Here is a 17,267-nt window from a genome sequence, read left to right as displayed (position 1 = left end):
GGAGGTAGAGAGGCTGGAGGAGGGGAGAGAGGGGGCGAGGCCAGCAGGAACTGAGAGCAGAGCTTGGGGTTCCCTGTGCACTGGGAAGCTGCGCGTGTGACGTCACACAGAACTGGGGTCTGTGCAGGTGTGATCAGTTCACATGAGGTAAAGCTGCAACAGAACGGAACCCACAGGTAACAACTGGCACACATCTGAGGAGGAGGTGCATGGCCACAAGCCACTAGAAGCTGGATGATATAGGAAGGGTCATCCCCTGGGGCCTCTGTCAAAGCAGCCCCAGGACACCCAAAGAGACATGACCCCTAGGAACTGCTGGGCTCCATGCCCTGGCTATGAGCTTCCACTGCTCTCCTCACTTGTTAGGGATGGGTGGCACCAGGGCTGTCGGCAGGTGGTGGCACTACCTCCCTTCTCTCACAGTACTAGAGGACAGGCCACCAACCCAACCCAGACCAAGGTCCAAGCATCCTTCCCATTCAACATGGAGAGGACTCCTCTATCTCAAGATGTTTTTTTAAAATATCTAGACTACACAGCAGCTAGAGTCTCGCAGGCAGCCACCCCTACCTACCTAGGAGATGTGCCACCTGGGCCTTGACTGCCCCTGGGGGCCCAGGCAGGGTGTGGGGTCAGATACTGAGCTGGCACAGGTTGTGGGGGCACTTGCAGGGAGTGCCCCAGCAGCATTATATCTCTAAGGCTGCAGGGAGTGGGAAGGCCTGTAGGAAAGACAGAGCAGGCCTCCCCCAAGCAGGAAGTGCCTACACTGCGGCGTCTCAGGAGGGCGAGGACAGAGACTGCTCGTTCCAGGAGTGCTCAGCTCCCCTGTGAGCTCTGAGAAAAAAGAGCAGGCACCAGTTTCTAGCGGTCTGGTTCCTGTTCTGGAGGATGCTCAGCACGGGGGCAGACATGCCCTGGCTATGGGATATTCCCCTCTAACTGCTGAGGCATGAGGGCAGAGAGTCACAGGTCTCCAGAGAGGAGCTGTCATGTGTGTCCTGGAAACATGCAGGTACGTGGGCCACAGGAGGAGGTGAGGGGTAACTAGGAAAGGAACAAAATCCTTCTATTGGCACCACCTTCGCCCTCCGGAAGCCTGCCTAGCCAATCGTGCCTGTGGCAGCCTGGGAATGTTTACAACAGGCTCCTTTGTGCAACAAAGCTTCTGTCTGCAGCAGAACCACAATCAGAGAACCATGGGTGGTGACAGAAGAGGTAGGAACAGAGATGTCTTAAAATCTGTTTCTTTAGGGGCCAAGGGGGGTGGTGGCAGGCTGGGCCGGGCAGCCTGGAGGTCCTGGCTCTCGGCAGAAGGACCTGCCACCCGACACCGGGTCCCTCCGGTCAGGGGTATGAGTAAGGGTCCTCTGGGAGGGGCCCCTACCAGGCCCAGGCCAGCCTTCACTCACATTCCCAGCATGAACAAAACCTGCACAAAGACCCCTTCAGGGACACCTGCTCCACTGGCGTCTCCGGCTGGCAGACCCAGGTCTGGTCCCTGAGGCTGCTCTCCTGGGACACCTGTGTAGCCTCTCCAAGCTGCCCCCAGAGAGACACAGAAGGGGGTCTCCTTACCACAACCGGAGGCACCTCCAGGACCTTATCCACATTCTTCAGTGACAGGGGCACGTACCATAGGGTGGCCTTGTTGGTCAGCTTCTTAGTACCTTTAGAGGAAAGAACCACATGAGTGATGGCATAGGGAGGGCACAGGGCAGGGGGGCTGAGACCCAGCTCTCTGGCCCCCAACCCCCACACAGTGGGAGATGGGCACAGAGCTCAGGGAGCCTCCCACCACAATGCTGCCCCTCCGGAGGTTGCTGGAAAGACTACAGATCATATGCTTTAACCCCGGGGATCCCCGCTTTCCAGCATTTCTACCACAGAGGGCTCTGACTGCAGGCACCTCCTCCTTGCGGGGCTTTGACATAAGGGAGGTTTGGTCGTCAGCATGCCCAGAAGCCTGAGGAGCACAGGTAGGGAGGGGGCCCTCACTCAGCCAGGGGACTCAGCCCAGGCTGAGCTCGAGTTTCTGCAAACAGATCCAGCAGACCCGGAGCTCCCAGTCGAACACACTCTGCTGGGGAGCTTCAGCGTTCAGCAAAGGAACGTCCACCTGCCTACACACAGCTAAGAGCTCCTGCCCGATGGGGGCCAGGAGGACAGCGGCACACGGATGTGAGGCTCAGGGGGACACGGAACCAGGGCCCACACGGGCAACCTGGTGAGGGGCTGTGGCCGGGCCACACACTGGAGCACACCTGCACCACCGGCTGGGCAAGTCCCGTCCTTCAAGGTGGGATGCCTAGATTTGCTGACTCAGAGCTCCAATTGAGAAACTTCAGAGAGGAGTGCTTAGAGATGGGCAGTAGGCTCAGTGACAGGAAATAGAACCTACCAGGGATAAGTGTCTGGGCTGAGAACCAGGGACCAGAAAAGTCCAGAGATCACTTGGTGCAGCCCCTCTCACTTGTACAGGAAGAGTGTGGAGCCCAGAGAGGTCAAGTGGTTTACCTAGGGTCACAAAGAAACTCAGTGCTATTCTGTGTACAGACCCAGGCCCCCACAGAGATATCAGCTAGGATGCCTCTAAAAAAGCAGTTTCCGGGCAGCCCAGGTGGCTCAGCGGTTTAGCGCCGCCTTCAGCTCAGGGCCTGATCCTGGAAACTTGGGATCGAGTCCCATGTCGGGCTCCCTGCATGGAGCCCGCTTCTGTCTCTGCCTGTGTCTCTGCCCCTCTCTCTCTCTCTCTCTCTCTCTCTCTCTCTCTCTCTGTCTCTCATGAATAAATAAATAAAATACTAAAAAAATAAAATAAAATAAAATAAAAATAAAAAAGCCGTTTCCTCAACATGGAAGATCCTCAATGTAGAGGAGAACAGCAAAACCGCAGGACATACAGGAAAGCAAGTGGGGACGGTGGGGAGCAGCTGGCATCCTCTTAGTGCCTGGTGGAGTTCCCTCTCTGATGTTCCCAAGGATGCTGGGGACTTTGGTTTCCTCCCCTGAATACAGCCCCAAGGGCCAAGCCAAGCCCCACGGTCATGCAGGAGTGTGAGCCCCCGGTGCCTGGGGCTCCCAACGCCAGAGCCGCCAGTGCTCGGCCCCAACATGGAGGCACCATCAGGGAACAGGCGCTCTGCGCTTGGGAACCACAGGCAAGTAACATGGAAAATATTTTCACTGCACTTTGACTGAGAGTGGATCTGACAACTTGCTTCTGGGAATGAAGATTTCCTGTCTGATCTGCCAGAGCCAGCCTGACAAGCTGGTTTCCATGGAAACCGGAGTGGCCCTCCTCTAGACCCAAATGAACACCACAGGGCAAATGAGGCAAAACATGCTAATTGTACTTTCTCCATCACTTAATAAAACCATCAAAAGACAATTGCAGCATTAAAAACACCTATTTTAAAATCTTAAGAGCTCCCAGCTATTTTCTGGAGCAATTTGCAACAATCATGTCCCAGTTAGCTTAATATTTTGACAGTTGCCGGAGATGAATGAGCCATCTCGGAGGCAAAGGTTTGCTGGTTGTCTGCCTCGGCGTGTGTTCACTCGGTTGCCTCCTGACAGGCGGCACCGTCCCAGAGGAGGGGACCCCTGCCTCCTGAGGTCTCAGATCCCAGGCCTCCTAGCCCCCATCACCCTAGGTCCACTGGGCCCGGTGCTGCTATAGGCAGTAGGGGAACTGCAGTAGACAAGCCACCAGCCCGGCCTTCACATCCTAGACACGTGAGCACAAAGATACACGTCGGGATGGAGAGGACAGCCTTGAGAGACACAGGGTCCTAGAATCAGAAACACCTCCATGGATCCAAACACGGGAACACACAGGGGGAGACTCAGTCACCCAATAACAGAATAGAGACCCAGAAATGAGAGAGACAGACCCGCAGTGGCAGAATACAAAAGGGAGCCTCCAGCCCTTCATCAGGACATTCCAGGGCAAGACAACTGTCAGGGCTCCAAGAACAGCTGCACTCTTCATGGAACAGGGAGGCCTGAGGGTCACGAGGGGGAATCCCAATCAGGGAGCCCAGCCCCATCCTGAGAGGTAACACAACTGGCCCGTCCCTTGCTTTTCCTGAGCCTCTCCTTTCTCAGAGCACAGGGGATCACAGAGCCTGTGCCTCTGTCCCATGAGGGTGGACGGCCCCAGCACTTCTCACCCTTGCTTCTCTCCTTCGCAGGGTACATCAGGCTGTGTGTGCCCATCCTGCAGGGAAAGAGCAAAGCCAACACCGTGGGACCTGGACGCCTGGGGAGGTGCGTCCTCACTGGCCCGTTAGTGCCACGGCCGGGCGAGAGCAGCCTGCCCTGCGGTGGGAGGGATCCTTTAGAAGTCAGGCAGAGCATGTCGGTCTGGACAAAACCTTCTGTCAGCTTCCCATCTCTGCACAGAAACACAAATCTTCCTGACAGCCTTGTTCATTTGGTCACCCGTTCACTCCATCACTCATCTGCCCATAGTTATCACCCCTACATCTGTTGGGAGCCAAGAGAAGCCAAGAAGAGGAAGACGGGACTCACTCCCTCCAAAGTTCACGATCCAGAGCAGGATTTCTCAGTGTCGGGACTGGGACACAGGGGACTGGGTCACTGTCCATGGTGGGGACCACCCTGTGCCTCCCACACTAGATGCTAGCACCTCTGCTCCAACAGTGACAATCAGTCACCAAGCTGGGGGTCCAATGCCACCAGGGTGAGCTCCACTTTGAAAGTCAAGAACACCCTTGCTTCTGGCCTCTTCTCCATTTGCCAACAGGAAGCTGCTATTCTGTCCCTCAGAGGTTCCTCCTGGGCCAGAAATCTGGAAGCCAGGGCCCTCCCTCACTTGAAGTGACTGGCTCTGAACTGCTAAACATCACCATGAAAAAGCCACACTGCTGGGATGGCCATCCACAAGGAAGCATGAAGATGGGAAGCAGAAGAGGCAGTGATTCACCCTGTCAAGTCCCGGCCCCACCCAAGAGAGGAGGCCTTGACCACAGAGAGACAGACCACAGGGAGTGGGGACAGGGACCCCAAGGTCCCATCGTGAGAAGACAGTGCCCAGGTACCCCTCCTGTGCCACAGCCATAGGCACAGGGATGCTGACTGCTCCCCAAGCACCAGCCCTTGCTTGGCTAAATCATTCACTATGCCTTGGCCAGGCCTGCTGAGGACACCCTGGGATGTTCTAGATGGACAACTATGCTCCAGACCCAAGGAAGAGAGAAGACTGAGCCCCTGGAAGATTTCTGAGCACAGTACCTTGCAGGCAGCCAGGGCCAAGGAAGGGGCAAGGGGCCATCCAGAGGAAGGTCCGAGGCCCCAGGCAGCTCCTGGTTCTAGAGAACCAGCATGGACTGTCCTCTGCATAGGATGTGGGACAATGGGGTGCCCTGGGACAGGAAGGTGGGCAGCAAGGGGGACAAAGGGGCCTGCCTTCCCTTTAGCAGCCCGGGTTATAAAAAGCAGCAGCAGTGCAAAGCAGAGCCACACTCCCCTGCAGAGCCCAGTGGGAGGATGAAAAGGGGTTTCCATGGTTACCACTCAGAGAAAGAGAATATTCAGATCAACCCAGAGTCAAAGGTTCACCCAGGAGCTTCAGCCTAAGCCTGGTATGCAGGGCCAGGGGTGCAGGGGAAAGGATGGGGAGCAACCCACCTCCCCATCCCCACTCCCCACCACCGCCCCCCCAGTGGCTCCCATCTACAGGGAACAGCAAGGCAGGTTGAGGGGGTATTGACAGCAGCTTGTGCCCCCCTAGCCCACTGCCATCCCCCTGCCCCTGCGGAGCTGATCACCAGGCTCTGGAAGGCAGGAGGGGCAGTGGCCATTCAACCAGGGCCAGAGCCCAAATCCCACTCTAGGGCCATTCTGTTGAACTCACTGCTTAATCCATCCCTGTCCACAAAACAAGGATGGCAGAAATATCTGTTCATGGGCAGAGCTGGGAATTAAGGGAGGTCATTCATGGGTGGTCTCAGGATCAGGCCCTGGCACAGGGTCAGCCCTCCATCCATGGGATCTTTGGCTGCTACCTTACTGTCACTGTTGTTGGCACTGACCCCAACGAAGTAGGCTTGGTGAGACATGTGCAGAAGTTACCTGTGAGGATGTTTTCAGACATCACGTTGACCTGGACTTCCACAGAATGCTTGGAGGTATAGGTAATCTCCGCGCTGACATGTGCCACCTCGCCGATGCACATGGGTGACAGGAAGTCGGTGCGCTCCACTCGGGCCAGGGCGGCTACACAGCGCTCCTGCAGAGACCGGGGACAGGTTAGCCCTGCAGGGCAAGCCCAACCCTAGAGATGCTCCTTGAAAACGGCCTTTCTTTTTCCCCACTGTGAAAGTCATGCTGTTTACTGACACCACAAGTTCCCAACTGCAAAACCACAGGAGATGCAGAAATGCCTGGTGGGAATATCCCAAAGCAATCACTAGCAGGATTCTCTGAATGGTGGGGGTTAGGAGTGGCTTTTTACTTTCTTTCTCATTTTTCTACAAAGCATGTATATTATTTGCATAATGAAAAGTAAAAAAAAAAAATTAAAGACATACTCATTTTGGAAAATTTGGGAAATACAGAGATGTAGACAGAAAAGGGAAAATCACTCCTTCTATCCGGAGAAAGCCCAGGTTTCTATTTTGGGATCTTCCTTCCCAGGCTCTTCTCCCCAAGAATGAGATCTCACCGGTTCTTCCGTAGTTACTCAGTCTTACACAGTCATGAAAACATAAACATACGTGTCTACAACCTGCTTTTTTTTCACTCAAAATGAGGAAAAATAACATGCCTGTGTTACAAAGAATGCTTCGCAATCAATATTCTTTTATTTCAATTTAATTCTTCAAATAGGCAACCCATTTGCAAGACTCAAAATTCAAAAGAATGAAAGGGTACGGGGTACCAGGTCTGCCTCTTGTCACTTGTCCCAGCCACCTAGGAGCCCCTTGGTAACTGGTCAATGTGGCCCCACAACAGGAGTGCCATCTGGAGGGCATGCAGTGGTCTACCCCGGGGCTCATTCTCTATGAAACGTGACAGACTTCCTTATTCTTTTGCATGGCCCTTTCCATGACTGACATGTCATGATACTCCATTGCAAAAGTATGTTCGATGGCTAGAGAGAATGGAATATTCTGTTATGAGAGATTTAGGTCCAATTGGATGCATTTGCTTATCATAAACAATCCTGTGATGGGTGTCCTTTTACTTAAATCATTTTCAGTATTGGGAACTATTTCCAGACTGAAGGGACACTCTGGTGTATGTTTCCAAAGTACTAGATAGGAAGCAGTGCCTTGGCACCCCCTGGCACTTGCGATGAGAACTGCTAACTTCTCTTTATTTTATTTTATTTTATTTTATTATTTACGATAGTCATAGAGAGAGAGAGAGAGAGAGAGAGAGAGAGAGGCAGAGACACAGGCAGAGGGAGAAGCAGGCTCCATGCACCGGGAGCCTGACGTGGGATTCGATCCCGGGTCTCCAGGATCGCGCCCCGGGCCAAAGGCAGGCGCCAAACCGCTGCGCCACCCAGGGATCCCTAACTTCTCTACACTAACTGAATGACACAGAAGATACTGGAGTTGGAACAGCGGGACCTCAGCCCCTCGTGGCCCTCAGAGCACGAGGCACTTCTATCACTTCCTCCTAGAAACCAATCCTCTTTCCTGGGAGGCTAAGCACAGATCTGGGGGCGCTCCAGCCAACCCCAGGCTGGGTGGGGAGCAGGGAGTGGGAGGTGGAGGCTCACTTTGGGAGCCCATCCATCAGGTGTGCCTGCTCTGGTATTTGCCTTCCCAGTTAATCCCCACAGCACCCCTTATCCAAGGGTTGGCCATCCTGAGGTTGCAGAGAACAGTCACACTGAGCCCTGCTGGCGCCTGTGCAAGAGCCCACCTGCCACCACACAAGCATGTAAATTCCCTGGCCCACCTCAAGCCACCTGCCTCCTTGGAGGGTGGGTCAGCGAACCTGCACCTTCACCCCTCCCAGGTAAGTCTCAGGAACACGGGGTTGGGGGCTCCTCCAGCTTCTCTCAGCAAGGCAGGGGACCAGAGGGGCTAGGAAGGGTCCAGGGCTAACCTGTGGCTACGCTGATCTGCATGGGTTTCCCCCCAACTCGCCCCCTAAGTCACACTGACACTTAGACTAAGGGCACCCCTACCTAGACTTCTGTGGCTACAGCACCACCCACTGGCAGAAAGCTGGAAGGGCAAGCCTGAGCGGACCAGGACCTGAAGGGAGGCCCCGCCTCTGGGCCGCCTGTTGGAATTATCCAAGTGCTGCTAGCAAGACCCAACAAGGAATGAGCCAGATGTCTTCACTGGAGAATGGCTAAAATTTGGTATGGAAACACTCACACACGAGTAAAACACATGCATATATATGAATCATTTTTAATGGGAATGTGGCTTATTCTCACATCTCTCCACATCCTCGCTGTGGATGGACTTGAGCTCTTTCATGCCCACAAAAGCATTCCTCCCTTCTCAGCACAGAAACCCTCCCTTGTCCATGGGGTTCCTTCCAAGACCTCCACTGGAAGCCTGAAACCACGAACAGTCCTGAATCCTACATATACTATGTTTTCCTGTATGTACACACATATGATTAAGTTATAAACTAGTAATAAACAATAATATAAACTAGTATAAACAATAATAATAGAAGTTATAGCAACATACTGTAATGAAAAGTATATGAACGTGATTTTTTTCTCTCTCTCCATCTAGTGCACTTCTTCCTGGGAGGAGCAGAGATGATAAAATGCCTGTGTGCTGAGATGAAGGAGGTGAATGGCGTTAGCAGGTGACACAGCATTAGGCTACTACTGACCCTCCTGACGCTCCATCAGAGGGAGGGTCATCTGCTTCTGGACCATGGTTGACTGTGTGTACATACCCTAGGGTACCTGAGACCACAGATCAAGAGGGAACTACTGGCACGCAGGAGCCAGGCACCATGCTTCGTGCAGCATGCAGGGGACTGAGGCAGAGCACCTGCCCTCAGCTTGGGTTCAGACTGGTGGATGGATGATCCATAAGTAAACAGGCCAATGCCATATGGTGGCAGGTGCCCTGGAGAGGGCAGCGTGGGATGTGGTGGGGGTGGGGGCTGGGCCTCCCCACTGAGGGCATATCTGAGCTAAGAATCAAAAGGTGTAGATGGGGAGGAGGTAGATGTGGAGGGTGTGCACCCCAGAGGAGGGGAGAGCAGGCTGGACTGTGCACAGTGCAGGGCAGGGTGCACAGTAGGTAAGGCATCAGTCCAAGACTCTGCAGGACGAGCAGAGAAGGCTCACGTTTTAGTTGATGCACTTCAGAGTTGTGTGAACTTTAAGCAGGCGGCATTTCTGCTCCCTTCCATGACCCAAAATACTGACAGAGCAACAGAGGAGGACACAGAGCAGCCTTCCATGCCATCCCAGAGAACGCTGGCAGCATACACCTGCCAGGAGAAGCCCTCAGACCTGGTGCAGGATGCCTGATGGAGGCCTCTCACCTGCTCTCCTGGTTGGGAGGCTGCTTGTGATGGATTTAAGCTTGGTTCTAAAAGAGAGAAGGGATGTTTACAAGGCAGCCACCAGAGTCCTACCATACTGCTACTTCGAAGGTAGAGCAGCCTTGAAACAGGTGGGCTGCCTTGGGGACTCTACACCAGCTTGGGGTGCGGGCAGCACAGGCCTGGACCTGGGGTAGATGCAACCTGTGAGCTGCTGCCCAAGGGCCTAGCAGAGCAGTGTGCCTGCCTCAGGCAGTCTTTAAAGAAGGGTGTGAAGGGTGCCTGGGTGGCTCAGTCGGTTGAGCATCTGCCTTCGGCTCAGGTCATGGTCTCAGGGTCCTGGGATCGAGTCCCGCATTGGGCTCCCTATTCAGTGGAGAGCCTGTTCCTCCCCCTCTCTCTGCTAATGCCGGTGCTTATGCGCATGTGTTTGCAAGTGCTCTCTCTCTCTCTCTCTCTCTCTCTCTCTCCCCTCTCTGTTAAATAAATAAATAAATATTTTTAAAAAAAGGACAGGTGAAACCCAAAAATTCAAAACATGAGCCAATAAACATCTGTATCCCGGACGAGGATCTGCATCCTCATGGTTGCCCTGCCTCGGATGGACCCCCATAACTCCCTACTTCTGGGACTTTCAGCAGGAGGAGCAGCCTCCACCCCAGGATGCAGCCATGAGCATTCTCATTAGTCTACACCAGGAAGTGCCCCCTGCCACACTCCCGAAGGTGACCAGTATCACAGTGCTCATTGGACTCAGGTGCCCAGAACACCACGGGGCCTGGGCTCCTGAGCGGCCACAGGGTTTGGGGCCAGGACAGCAGTTTCAGAAGAGAGCCAGAAAGAACAGTGTTGAGCCCTGGGCTCAGCTCCCAGCTCTGCCTCTCACTACCTCTTGACCTTGTAAAATATAGAAATAAGTGAGGCCGGCAGGCTGCTTCCAGGATTCGAGGGGATGATCTTGGAGAAAAGGGTGAGCCACCCCTCTCAGAGGCACATGGGGATCAAAGTGAGTGGGTCCAGGAAGCTTAGCTCTCACCACTAGGACTGTTTTGGGTGCACCTGCACTACACCCACCCAGGCTGCCCTCAGCTAAGGCCACCTTAGGTGAGGCCGCTCTGTGAGACCTTCAGGAAGTGACGTAACTTCTCTAGGCCTCTGCTCCTCACCTACAAAGTGGGGTTAAGGGGATCCCTGGGTGGCTTCAGCAGTTTAGTGCCCACCTTCAGTCCAGGGCGTGATCCTGGAGTCCCAGGATCGAGTCCCACATCAGGCTCCTTGCATGGAGCCTGCTTCTCCCTCTGTTTCTCTGCCTCTTTCTCTCTGTGTGTCTCTCATGAATAAATAAATAAAATCTTAAACAAAACAAAACAAAGTGGGGTTAAGATGGCAGTTGGGAAGGTACCATCAAGAAAAGGAGGTCAAGGGATCCCTGGGTGGTGCAGCGGTTTGGCGCCTGCCTTTGGCCCAGGGCGCGATCCTGGAGACCCGGGATCGAATCCCACGTCGGGCTCCCAGTGCATGGAGCCTGTTTCTCCCTCTGCCTCTCTCTCTCTGTGTGACTATCAAGAAAGAAAGAAAGAAAGAAAAGAAAGAAAGAAAGAAAGAAAGAAAGAAAGAAAGAAAGAAAGAAAGAAAGAAAGAAATAAGAAAAGGAGGTCAAGTGTACAGTGTGGTTGCTGATGCACCCTAAGTGCCTGTTAAACTGAGGTGCTCCATAGGATGACAAAGCCACACACACCCTTCTGGCAATGAGCCAATCACCGATGGGAGTCCACTGTTCCAGGCTTCCACCAGATGCTAAGCCTCCAGGAGCGACCCGAAAGACAAAAGTCCCTCCCATTTGTGGGGCTTATACTCTGACAGTGGGATGGGGTGGGGTGGGGTAGGGTGAGTAGACCAAAGATAAATGAGCAAAATACACAATACTCTAGGAGCAACAGTGCTGTGGAGAACAGCTGGGAGCAAAGAGGGAGCTGGCCATCAGGGAAGGCCTGAGTAGAGGTCACATTTACACAGAGACTGGAAGCTCAGGCAGAAGGAAGAGGCAATGCAAAGGCCCTGGGGTAGGAAGACCAGCCAGTCACACAGCAGCAAGAGAGCCAGTGTGGCCCAAGGGAGCATAAAAGGGAAGGCATGGGAGATGAGATCTGGGAGCTGGATGGTGCTCAGATCCAGAACTACCCAGCAGGTGGAGCCAACAGGATCGGCCGAGGAAGATATAAGAGGAAGAATGGGGTCACTGAAGGCCCCAGGTTTTGAATGTGAGTAACTGGATGCCGCAGAGGTCATTTACAGAGGAGAGGAAGAATGTAGGAGGAGCAGCCTGGGCACAGATCCAGGGTGTCTTTTTGGCCCATCAAGGCCAGTTAAATCAACAGACGGAGCCAACCAAGAGGTCCCAGCTGAAAACAGACCCCGGGGTGCACAAGGGTACTAAAGGCACAGACTGGACGAGACCTCCATGGGAGTGAGGTGGGGTGCCCACTCCCTGACCCAGAGCCCCAGTAAAGCCCCTCAGAGGCCAGCATTGGCCCCCACGCCAATGTCTAACCACCTGAGCTGCCTGGGGTTCACATACCCTCCTGAGCCTGGGACTCCTACACCCCTATCCTGGGACCACCCATCCAGAGACATCTCCAAGCCAACACATCAACACCATCCCTCCTGCACCCTCAAACTCCCTCCAGGGCAGGAACAAGGAAGAGCATGGGCTCAGAGCACAGGTTCAAGACCTGGATTCATGGCCCAGACCTACTCTCTGCCTCCCCACTGGCCTCAGGCAAGCAGGCAGCCTCCCCTATGCAATGGGGGTAACAGGGAAAATAATGTGGTGCTGTGCATATTCTGTGAGCGGAAGTGCTTCAGAGCTTTGCAAAACGCTGAGCACTCACTTGGTAGCCAGCAGCAGTTACATGAGTCCTCACCACCCTGTGACCTCCCCAGGTCCCCCTCTCCCTCACGCCCCCATCTAAAGGTGTCCTCCCCAGTGTCCAGCCTCTCTCTGTAGGCCTGCAGAGGCCCTCGCCCCACCCTCAACCCCGCCCCACAGGCTTAGGCCCATCCTCCTCACCGCACCAAAGGACGCACTCCACTCAACGCACTCCACTCTGAACGTGGCCTGGTTTGCCCCAGGACTCCAAGGGCATGGAACAAATCCAGATTCCCACCAGGGCAGGCGAGCCCCTTCACAGCATGCCCAGGTCACCCACACCCATGTCCATCCATTAAAACTTTCACCCTGGCTTGGTTCACACACAGGTGCTGCTCCCGCTCTCCTTCTCTCCAGCCAGTGTGCATTCCTCCTCTCATCACAGCAGGTGGCTGGCCAAGGCCCACAGGGACACAGGACACAGGATACAGGACACAGATGCAGTGTCGTATCTCTGCTGGACCCCAGGTGGCAGTGTAGAGCAAGACAAATCCTCTTCCCCAAGCAAGGAGACAGAGCAGCCTCCACAGGAAATGTCAGGCCCCTTGGGGCTGGAGGCAAGGCAGGAGAGGATGGGCCAAATGCCCCTCAGCTGCCTTGAAGCCTGGCCCTCCTCTCAGGCACTCTGGCAGCCCAGGCCCCACCCCTCTCGTTCCCAGGGGTGTCAATGGAGCAGGGGAGGGGTCAGGTCCAGGATAGCCAGGCTCTGGGGGATTCCAGAAACCAAGACTCTTCTGCATGAGGGGGAGGAGGCAGCTCCCAGCAGCTCCCAGCAGCTCCCAACATAGTCTCCAGCTGCCCCCATCCCTCTTTCATGAGTCCCAAACCAAGCAGCATTCTAAAAGGTCCCATCTAAGACTTCCAGAAGTTCCCAAGGCCCAGGGGACGAAGGAAAACACTCCAAAGCAAACTCCCATGCTGACCCAAGTATGGTGCGATGCCAGAGGGATGCCAGGCCTCCCGGGCTTGGAACCTTCCAGGTGATCTCAAGCAGGCTGGGTGAGGGCCCAGAGATGCTTACCCCATTCTGGCTGTTACAGTGCCGGGTGCTGATGATGGCTCCTGCCTCCTCGATCATCTTCAGGATGGTTCCACCATGGACATTGCCTGCCACATTGGCATCATCTGGCCGCATGATCCTAGGCAGAGAGAGAAGCAGCAGGATGAGGCCCCTGGGAAAGACGTCACTCCCAAACAGCGATAACCCAGGGTGAGGAGAAGTTCCTCCAAAGAGACCAATAGCTCCCAAAGGAGGAAAAAGAACTTTCTGGAGTTTGGTCAGAGTGGGCTGCTGATCTGAAAACCCTAGACAAGGCGCTGCAACGTCCTGTCTCCATGGGAGGAAGGAGGGCAGACAGTGCGACTTTATCCCCTGGAGCCACAGGCACCCAGCCAGGAAGGGGCAACGGCAGAGGCCTATGGAAAAGGCAGCAAGGCACCAGCACAGCCATTGGGGTTCCCAGCACACCTGCCCCCCCAGTTCTCAGGCTCCCCAACGACCAACAGCGCTGAATGAGCACCAGGACATAGCACCATGGAAGATGGACAAAGTCCTGGGGCCACTACCAGCAGGATCCCAGAGGGGCTGATGCAGAGTCAGTGTAGGCTGCTCTGAGAAGTGGAAGCGCACCACAACTCTGAGACTCCTGTTGGCGGGGGAACACCCATCACCACCTGCCCCCTCGCATGCTGAGCTCCTCAGAGGCACCTGAGGGGTCAGAGTCCCTGGGACCGAAAGCTAGGAGCCCTCCAGGGTCAGGGAGAACTGAACTGCCACCTCACTGCCCCAAAGGGGAAAAACTGCATCCCTGCTGTCGGCAGCCAATGATGGGCAAAGTCCAAGAAACCTCTGGAATCCCAAGAAGGCAGCCTGGTGCTCTGGAGTGGGCAACCCCAGCCAAGCTGGCACTTTCCCAAACTACAGTCCGGGCCTCAGGCCCAGAGATGGGGGATAGGCAAGAACGCCTACCACCCAGTTCCAGAGTGCCAGCCACACCTGCACTCACCCAGCACAGCACCCTCTGCTCGGGGCCAGGGAGCTCCGCCACCCTCGAGGGCTATGATCTCCTGACAGCTCAGTCTAGCCAGACTCCGAGGTCACTCCTGGCTCCCACTCTTACTAGATGAGTAAGCTGAGCGAGCTGATCAAACTCCATTCCTCCACTTCCTTGTTTTTAAAATAGGCATCATAACTGAACCCCTGCACTCAGCCAAGGGAGGACAGACTCACCCAAAATAATGTAGATAACAAGTCCAGCCGCAGTGCCTGGCACACACGGCCAATACAATGCCTGCTCATCAGCAGTACTCTTCCCTCTAGGTAAGTATTTAACCAACCCACCGCAAGAAGACTGGAAGCTCCACGACAGAGCCAGATGTTATTTTCTCGGCAAATAAGCAAGGACATCATGTGGTGACTGACAGTGGACTGCTGCCCACCCCCAAATATGACCGCTTCATCCTGGGGGAGAGCTGGCTACCCAGGCCACGTGGCTTCTTCACCTGGCCTTGCTGGCTCGGGGTAGCAGTCACGATAACCTCAACAGTGGCCAGGAGAACCCCAGGGCACAAGAAAGAGGCTTCACTTGGCTTCACAAATATTTACTTAAAAATATTTCTTGAGTCAACTCAAAACGGATAAAGAATATAAGACTGGGGATCCCTGGGTGGCGCAGCGGTTTGGCGCCTGCCTTTGGCCCAGGGCGCGATCCTGGAGACCCGGGATCGAATCCCACGTCGGGCTCCCGGTGCGTGGAGCCTGCTTCTCCCTCTGCCTGTGTCTCTGCCTCTCTCTCTCTCTCTCTCTCTCTATCATAAATAAATAAATAAATAAAAAAAAAAAAAAAAAAAAAAAAAAGAATATAAGACTGGAATTCAGGCAGCCCGGGTGGCTCAGAGGTTTAGCGCTGCCTTCAGCCCAGGACGTGATCCTGGGGACCCTGGATCGAGTCCCATGTTGAGCTCCCTGCATGGAGCCTGCTTCTCCCTCTGCCTGTGTCTCTGCCTCTCTCTCTTTCTCTCTCTCTCTCATGAATAAATAAATTTTAAAAATCTTAAAAAAAAAAAAAAAAAAGACTGGAAGCCATGAAACTCCTAGCAGAAAACGAGCTTATAGTAAGCAACCTGACATCAGTCCTGGCAATGGTTTTTTGGATCTGACTCCAAAAGTAAAAGCAAGAAAAGCAAAAATAAACAAGCGGGACTTTATCAAAGTAAAAAGCTTCCGTGGAGCAAAGTAAATCATCAACAAAATGAAAAGGCAACCTACAAGAGAAAATATTTGTAACTCATGTATCCAATAAGCAATTAATATCCAAATTATGTATAAAGAGCTCACACAACCGTGAAAAAAAATCTGATTTTAAAATGGGCAAAGAGGGATGTTAGCCTGGCTCAGTTGGTGGAGCATCTGACTCTTGATCTCAGGGTTGTGAGTTCAAGCCCCACATTGGACATGGAGCGTACTTAAAAACAAATAAAAATAAAAAATAAAACAGACAAAAACTGACTAGATAGTTTTCTTAAGAAGGCCAACAGGCACATGGCAAGGTGTTTAAACACCACTCATCATCAGGGAAATGAAAAAAGCACTGTGAAATATTACCTCACACCTGTTAGAACAGCTATTGTCAAAAAGACAAAAGGGTAATGGGCAATGGCGAGGACGTGGAGAAAAAGGAACCCTCGTGCACCACTGGTAGGAGTGTAAACTGGTGCAGCCACTATGGAGAACAGTATTAAAATTATATATATAAAATTTAAAAATTAAAGCCAGAACTACCACATGATCCAGCAATTCCACTCCTGAGTATTTACCCAAAGGAAACAAACACAAACTTGAAAAGATACACACCATTCCCTGCAGTGTTGCTGGTGGGGACAGCCAAGCCGCAGCAGCCACCCGAGCGCTGGTCAGTGGGTGAATGGATAAAGTTAACGCGAGATATGGAAATACAAAAGAATAGTATCCAGCTATAGGAAAGGAGGGAATTCTGGGGCACCTGAAGCGACTGCTTTCAGCTCAGGTTAAGCCCCCCGGGGTCCTGGGTTCGAGCCCCACATTGGGCTCTCTGCTCAGTGGGGAGCCGCTTCTCCCTCCCCCTCTGCCATTCTGCCAGCTTGGATGCTCTCTCTCTCTCTCAAATAAATTTTTAAAAAAATCTTTTTAAAAAGGAGGGAATTCTGTCATTTGTGACAACTTGAATGGACCCTGGTGGCACAACGCCAAGTGAAAGAAGGGGAGACACAAAAACTGTGTAAACGCTACGTGATCTCACTTGCACGTGGAATCTGAAAACAGATCTCAGAGAGAGAACAGACCGCTGTCGCCCCAGGCCGGGCAGGGTGGACACCGCGAAAGCTGCGAACTTCCACCACGAGGTAGGCCAGTGCTGGGGGCTGAGCACAGCGCGTGAGCCAGGTTTACAAAACGGCACCGTGCACGCAGACGCCGCTGAGAGAGTAGGTGGTAGACGTGTCCACCACAGGGAAAAGAATCTGTGACCGTGTCAGGTGACAGCTTAACTGAACTCACTGGGGTGATCCTTCTGCTATAGACACAAATCAAACCACCCCCTTGCATAACTAAAACAAATACAACATTCTATGTCAATTACACAACAATGCTGGAAAACCAAAACAGAAAATATTTAAAATATTTTCAAGTTCAAAAAAACTCAGGCTTAAAAAAATAGAAATTCTAATTTATAGCAAGTGGATTTTTTTGGGGGAAAAGATTTTATTTATTTATTCATGATAGACATAGAGAGAAAGAGAGAGAGAGAGGCAGAGACACAGGCAGAGGAAGAAGCAGGCTCCATGCCGGGAGCCC

At 53.4% G+C, this 17,267-nt stretch overlaps 1 protein-coding gene across 3 annotated transcripts in view; it reads right to left on the bottom strand.

The window, feature by feature from the left end:
* ACOT7 (acyl-CoA thioesterase 7) overlaps window positions 1-17,267 on the bottom strand; it is a 102,288-nt gene that overhangs the window by 55,833 nt on the left and 29,188 nt on the right. For all 3 annotated transcript variants that reach the window (XM_055306381.1, XM_055306382.1, XM_055306380.1), the window contains 3 exons: window positions 13,458-13,575; window positions 6,100-6,256; window positions 1,579-1,670 (listed from right to left, as the gene is read on the bottom strand). In XM_055306381.1, the coding sequence (XP_055162356.1) occupies window positions 1,579-1,670; window positions 6,100-6,256; window positions 13,458-13,575 (367 nt within the window). The remainder of the gene's footprint in view (window positions 1-1,578; window positions 1,671-6,099; window positions 6,257-13,457; window positions 13,576-17,267) is intronic.

This window comes from Nyctereutes procyonoides, unplaced genomic scaffold, assembly GCF_905146905.1.
Source record: "Nyctereutes procyonoides isolate TBG_1078 unplaced genomic scaffold, NYPRO_anot_genome, whole genome shotgun sequence".
Classification (NCBI taxonomy): domain Eukaryota; kingdom Metazoa; phylum Chordata; class Mammalia; order Carnivora; family Canidae; genus Nyctereutes; species Nyctereutes procyonoides.
Note: the sequence above shows the minus strand (reverse complement) of the source record. Positions and strands in the feature narration are given on the sequence as shown.